Source organism: Penaeus monodon, chromosome 8 (assembly GCF_015228065.2).
Source record: "Penaeus monodon isolate SGIC_2016 chromosome 8, NSTDA_Pmon_1, whole genome shotgun sequence".
Classification (NCBI taxonomy): domain Eukaryota; kingdom Metazoa; phylum Arthropoda; class Malacostraca; order Decapoda; family Penaeidae; genus Penaeus; species Penaeus monodon.
Genome location: NC_051393.1, coordinates 44,450,684 through 44,458,183, shown reverse-complemented (window position 1 = coordinate 44,458,183; position 7,500 = coordinate 44,450,684). Strand labels below are relative to the sequence as shown.

Genomic DNA, 7,500 nt, shown 5'->3' with positions numbered 1-7,500 from the left:
CTCTTCCTCTCCCGCAAACAGATATACATATTTCACACACACACACGTATATATATGTGTGTATGTATATATATGGACACATATATGTACATAAATATATATAAATATATATTTTGATACCTAAAATATAAAGCCATTTCTACAAATGAATCATCCTACAAAATGCAGAAAATGCCCTCTCCCGGAGGCACACGCTATGAACAGCCTGCACTCTACAATTATGTCATTCAAATGGGAAATGTTCCTGCATAATAGCAATTGCGTCTTGTGCCATCAACAGCATTTTTTTATTTATTTTTATTATCATTACTATTATCTATTTATATATTATTATTATTATTATTATTATTATTATTATTATTATTATTGTTCTTTATTTATTTATCTATTTATTTATTATTACTTTTTTTGGGGGGGATGCGTGTGTTCCAGATATCAAGAAAAAAAAATCTTCCTTGAGGAGACTGAGCAAAAATCATCCGTGTACCCTTCAACAAATCTCTCTCTAGTTAAAAGCATTAAAGTCGCTCACCATTAAAGACGCAGTGGGACTTGCTAATTACTTTGGAGAACTGATACCCCGTGAAGAGGACAGTGTTAGCGATCAGCAGTGACACCATGTGACACAGGAGGCAGAGGCCTTGGATGTCGCGCAGCTGTTTGATGGCGAGGTGGCACACGATGGTCACCGACAGGAACACGCATGACACCACCAGCCCGGCCGCCTGCAGATGGTTCTTGATTATGATGGCCTTACTCAGAGGTTCCCGACATACGAAGGCGACGTCGGCTGAAACTGGAAAGAGGAAGGGGGGTTTGGAAGAGAGCCTTGGCCTTGGTAACTTTACCAAAATGACAGTGATTCAGAGCAAAGCTGCATATAACGAGGGTCTTCGATAAAAAAAAAAAATAAACAAAATATAAATAAAAATTGAACTGAAGGTGTGCCGGACAAAATACTTTACTTACAGTCTACAAAGTGTTCCAGACAATATCTGCCCGGCACGAATTCTACGGCGTAGCGCGGTTCATACAAATTCCCATTCGGGAGCAGGTAGAACTCCTGTGTCGGATCGGTGCCGGGGTTGAGGAGAACCAAAAAGTTGCAAACGGGCATCTTCTCGATCACCAAAATATTCATGGGTCTTGGGATTGGACTTCCATGGAGCGTACGGAATTCGGGAGAAAATCCGCCCACATCCCGTTTTATGCAGCTCTTCGATGCCAACTCCACAACCTCTCCGTCGCCGCAGCACTTCTGGACACACGTTTCCCTCGTGCAGATCTGAGAACCGGCGGTTTTCGTTACACGTCTGCAGAGCCAACGCTGATACTCACTGACCATGGAGTAGTGGAGGACTGCCACTGCTGACCAGAGCGCCCAAACACGATAGCTCTTCAACATCAAACTCTAAAGAGTTGTTCATCATGGCCACTCACGCTGCGTAGGAATTCTTAAGCGTCTGCGCGTTATAATGAACTTCCCGGCAGTTATTTTTATCTTAACTGCAAGAGGCAACTGCACATGTACTATATGGACTATCGGTCGGTCGAATATATTAAAATGATAATGATTAACCGATATCGTGCAAGATCTAAGTAAAGAATTTTGAGGCATATGGTACGGAATATCACGTACACATATCTTATATACAACTATGTATACACAGACACACACACACACACACACACACACACACACACACACACACATATATATATATATATATATATATATATATATATATATATATATATATATATATATATATTTACACACACAAGCACTACATCATTATTGAAATGACTATGATCGTATCTAAAGAAGCTCCAAGCAATTTGCCATTAAAGGCATCACGAAAATTCATCCAATGGCTTAAGTCAGTCATGTGCAGCAATTCTACGGATGAAGTATCACTATCGAATAATGTCCCATACACTCTGAACTCTTCTAACTTTGCTATCTTGTAGTTTATGATCCGCCTGATCTGATGCTCGACTGGGAAAATGGATGTAAGGATAGGTACGCCAAATGTGGGAACAATGACAAAAAAGAGCACAGAGATTGTGGACATGATGGAGAGGAGAAAACTGGATGTTTTGTGTTTACAGGAGACAAATTGGAAAGGGAGTAAGGTGAGGGATCTGGGCGCTTGTTACAAGCTGTACTGTCATGGGGAGAATGGGGCGACGAACGGTGTCGGTGTGGTGGTGAAAGGAATACACACAAATGGTGTGTTGGAGGTGAGATGGATAACAGACAGAATGACGAGTCTGAAGCTGGATATAGATGATGTTCTGCTAAATGTGGTGAGTGCCTATGCCCCACAGTTGGGATGTGACAGAGAAGAGAAAGAGGAGTTTTGGGAAAGCTAGATGAAGCTGTTGAGTTGATTCCAAAGGAGGAAAGACTCATAATTGGTGCGGATTTTAACGGACATGTTGGTGAGGGAAACAGTGGTGATGAGATAGCGGTAGGAAAGTATGGGTATGGTGACGTAATAATGAGGGTCAAGCCACTGTAGACTTCGCCTATCACACAGGCATGGCTGTGATAAACACCTTTAATAATAAGCGTGAATCATAGAAGGTCACATACACAAGTGAAGGCAGGCGTATTCAGACTGATTACATCCTGTGCCGCAGAGTGCATTTGAGGGAAGGCAGAGTTTGCAAAGTTATTCCAGGTGAAAGCTGGCTGAACACCATTTAGTCATTTGGAAAATGAAGCTGATGAGCCGAAGGAGAAGAGAGGTAAAGGCAGAACCAAGAATCAGGTGGTGGAGACTGCGAGAAAAAAAACTTTGGTGCAAAATATAGACGGGGTAGACCAGAAAATGAACTGGGAGGGAGACAACGCCTGGGTAGACGTAATGAACGTATTGCGGGAAACAGCAAAGGAATTGCTTGGTGTGACAACTGGGAAGAAGAAGGGGGATGATGAGGAAACATGGAATGAAGAAGTAAAGGAAGCTATTGCGAGAACGAAAGAAGCATGGAAAAAGTGGCACAAGAGAAAAGATCTGAGAAGTTTCTGTACAAGGAAGCAAACAACAAGGCAAAGGTGGCAGTAGCGAAAGCAAAGAAAGAAGCAAGTGAGAAGATGTCTGAGAAACTGGATATAAAAGAGGTGGAAAACATGGCGCATAGAGTGGCAAAGCAGAGGGATAGAGCAGCAAAGGATGTACAGCAAATCAGGCTGATAAAGGACGCTAAGAATAATGTGTTGACCACCGAGGAGGAAAGAGATGGAAAGACTACTTCGAAGGGCTGATAAATGTTGAAAACCCCAGCAAAGTGAGAGAGAAAAATGAGGTGATAACATGAAGTAATGGTTGCAGGAATAACATAGGATGAGGTAAAGAAGGCATTTACAAGAACAAAGGAGATGCACAGGATTGTGGTAGCTATGGGGCATCAAACTAATGAGCCATACAATTAAACTGTGAGAAAGTGTAAGGAGTTGCCGCAGAATTTGTGATGAACAGTTTGTTTTTTCTGCCAGGGAGAAGTGCCACAGATACCATCTTTGCACTGCAAATGTTGATGGAAAAGTAGAGAGGGACAAAGGGAACTGGACTGCGTTCATCGATGATAGGCAGATGATAGAGTACCAAGAGAGGAACTGTGGCACTAAGTGCGGGAGTCATCGATACCAGAAGTATATGTAAGGGTGGTACAAGATATGTATAATGTGTGTATGACAGTGGTGAGAAGTGCAGTGGGTAATATAGAAGGGTTTAAGGTGGAAGTTGGATTACACCAGGGTTCAGTCCTGAGCCCATTCGTGTTTGCTGTTATCATGGATAAATTAACTGATGGATTTAGGAAAGGAGCGCCGTGGTCCATGATGTTTGAAGACATTGTGTTATGTAGCGAAAATAGAGGAGAAATAGAAGATCTGGAAAGGTGGAGATAAGCACTGGAGAGGCCTGGCATGAAAGTCAGCAAAAGGAAGACAGGGTATCTCTGTGTAAATTAGCAGGAAGGAGATGGCTGAGTTAAGATGCAAGGGAAAGAGGTCAAGAAATTGAATGAATTTAAGTATTTGGGTTCCACAGTAGACTGTGAAGGATCTAGCAATGCTAAAGTTAAAAGGAGAATGCTGGAATGGGTGGAGAGAAGTGAGTTTTATGCAACAGGAACATGCCAATAGGAGTGAAGGGGAATATCTATAGGACGTGTGTAAGACCAGCAATTTTGTATGGCATGGAGACAGTACCAGAAACAGTTACAAGAAGCAAAGATGGAGGTGGCTGAGATGCGAATGTTGAGATTCCTCTGGGTCTCACACGGAAAACAGAATAAGGAATGAGACAGTGAGGAACATGCTAGCTACAAAAATGCTTGGGGAGAAGTTAAGAGAGTGGAGACTGAGATGGTTTGGCACGTGGAGAGAAGGGAAGAGAACTACGTTGGCCGAAGAATGTTGCAGTGGCACCACCAGGAAAGAGACATAAAGGCACACCGAAGAGGCGTTTTATAGACAACATCAGAGAAGATATGATGCAAGTAGGTGCTGCGGAGGAGAACACATCAGACAGAAAGAGATGGAGAAAGTTGACGCGCTGTGGCGACCCCTGATACAGGGATAAGCCGAAAACAAAGAAGAAATTATAAGTAAAACAGCGAAAGGAAGAGGTTGGAAGCATGATAATGCTGAAGGCTTTTTCGTTTTACTTCCTCAGGGCACAATGCAACAGCGGATATCCTTACATATGTTAAGCACAATGAACAGGTAAAGCTGGGAAATATGAGGGGGTTGGGGAATGTGATAATCGGGCCAAATGTCGATCATATTACTTTCATGTACTTCAGTGACTCCTACTTTGCGAATTCCCATTTTGGATACAAACTGTTGACCACATCTTTACAAAGTAGATCCATCCATTTATGGGTATCTATCTTTTTATATGTGCACATGTTGTGTTTGTGTGTGACATTAGTTTATCTATTAGCTTATTATTAACTTATAGTTTTACTTGGATCTAATAAATCTCAGTAGTATCGGTTATAATCCTTATAATCCTTAAAAGCATTTGGTAGGTCGGTAGATCATACAAATACATACAGCTCTTGCCTCCTGTAACCAAATTAACAAAATCAACAAGAGGATGTTAGATCCCCTACTACAATGTGCAAAACTACTTCTAAATCCTTTACCATTAAAGGCCAAGTTGAAGGGGTGTTGGAAAACACCTTGGAGCGGCTTATCATTCTACCTTCCCTGGGCAGTAAATATCAGCCACATGAAATTTCATGTACAAATAGATAGGACTTTACCTCTGTGTGTGGATAACAGGTGCTGGGTGTAGTATTTTTACGTGATTGTATGTGTGTGTGTGTGTGTGTGTGTGTGTGTGTGTGTGTGTGTGTGTGTGTGTGTGTGTGTGTGTGTGTGTGTGTGTGTGTTTACAAACACAGCCCTGTGCTTCTGTGCTCGCCACACACACTTGTACAACTACACAGCCTCCAGAAGGAATGGAGAAAAGGGAAAATATGCAGCAAACCCCCACGGCTTACCTTCTCGACATTAGGGTGGCAAGTCCGGGCCGCGTAGCCGCCGTCCTCAGTGGGCCCCACGCAGTAGTCAGAGCTGCTTTTGAAGGCCAAGACCTCCAACCATTTCAGGTAAATTTCTCCCTCCTCTATACCTAGCGTATTATCCCTTCCATCCAGAAGAAGGTGGTTGACGTAGAATCCTCTGGGACACATTAACGGCTCGAAAGACCAAGAGACGTTGCTTGTAATTTGAGACAGATTTGCGGAGACTGGCGGCGAGAAAGTGGTTGTGTTGACACCAGGCACGCAGCCATTGTCAGTGAGAATTTGGCCTTCCTCACAGCACAGTCTTCCTTTTAGGACTAAACCTTCTTGCAATGGCGTGGAACATTGCAATATGCCTAGGCCTACCCACACTGCAAGAAACGCTGGCCGCCAGTGCATCTTGAAGACAGCGTGGTGTAATACAGGCTTCAGAGTAGAAAGACTGGCTATTTTTCACACTGTAAAAAAAATGGCCAGAGATAATTAGAAAATTATATGCATGGATGACGTGACTAACGATCTCTTTCCCTCTTTCTCTTTCTCCCTCCCTCTATCTGTCCATCTGTTTACCTATCTCACTCTATCACTATCTACCTAACACACACTGTAAAAGGCTATAGATGCCTCTAAACGATGGTTGGGCAGTGATAATGGTTATAATGGCTTGACTCTTTATTAAGGGAGAGTACTACACAGTGAACGATGTCTTAGGGTAAACGCTGAGCGCGGGATCGCGTGTCCGTCCATCCAACCCGGAGGCTGGTGGCGTGGTGGTAACCTACGCACGGTGACCCCAGCGATCAAAATGAGAGGTCAGACGAGGTCAGCTAAAATCGTCGTCTAAGCCCTCGCTGAGGCGTTGGTTCTAACTTGACTTTGACCACGTGGTCTATGTCTAATGGCTTACACAAATCGTGCTTATGTACACGGTATATTGCTGGGCCACAATATACCGTGTACATAAGCACGATTTGTGTAGGCCATTAGAAAATTCTCCATTTCATTTGTTTTTGAGAGAAATAACATCCAAGTCTATAGTTATATTTTAGCTACAAAATCAAATATTTTTCTATCCAACAGTTAGCTTTATATTTTCTATAAATAAGTAGAAGAGTGAATATGAATTAATAAAAATCATATGGGGTACTCAGATTGGTGATTTCCATTTATTTTCATGATTGCATGTAAAATATTTATCCGGACCTCTGCATTTCTTGGAACTTACCTAACTGGACCCTTTGCTCATAATAGTTGAGCAATCCTGATCTATATCTACATATATATGTATATATATATATTATATATTATATATATATATATATATATATAAATATATATATATATATATATATATATATATATATATATATATATATATATATATATGAGAACCAGGACAGCAGGAAACCATATCATGAGCATTTTCATTTATTAAGCTTTCGGACATCAATAACTGTGTCCACCATCAGAATCTGCATTTACAAGAGAGACAACAATTGTAAAAAACTAAGTACATAAGTACTGAATGTATAATTACTGCGAAAATAAGAAACAAGATACACCAGCAACACAAATTATAAAAGTAAAATTCGGGAGAAAATACTACACTGAAACAAAATAAGATATTTTGCTTACGATTATTCTCCATAGGTGAAATGTGGAGTATGTGACTGTGTCATGTTGGCGTGACGACAGTTTACAGAGATTTGAATGCCTGGATGTCCGTGGTAGGTGGGTGAGGGAGGGGGGCGGCGGGTAACGTGTGCAAATTATTTCAAAGTGTAGAGAGTAGCTGAACTCTCATTGCTGTTTATCTTTGGTTTTATTTCTTTAACCAATAATGATTCTAAAACTCTCAAGTCATTTACATAATTTTCTTTTCTCATTATTGTGAAGTCATCTAATTTTATTACTTGATTTGTTTTAAAAGAGTGATCTCGAATTAATGAGTAA

The 7,500-nt window shown here is 41.2% G+C and overlaps 1 protein-coding gene across 1 annotated transcript in view; it reads right to left on the bottom strand.

Annotated features, from left to right (window-relative positions):
- Positions 1 to 7,500, bottom strand: part of LOC119576366 (probable G-protein coupled receptor Mth-like 3) — a 17,315-nt gene that overhangs the window by 6,010 nt on the left and 3,805 nt on the right. Inside the window, exons 2-4 of the mRNA XM_037924024.1 lie at positions 5,524 to 6,005; positions 970 to 1,285; positions 533 to 796 (exon numbers count right to left, since the gene is read on the bottom strand). Coding sequence (XP_037779952.1) covers positions 533 to 796; positions 970 to 1,285; positions 5,524 to 5,946 — 1,003 coding nt within the window. The 5' untranslated portion in view covers positions 5,947 to 6,005. The remainder of the gene's footprint in view (positions 1 to 532; positions 797 to 969; positions 1,286 to 5,523; positions 6,006 to 7,500) is intronic.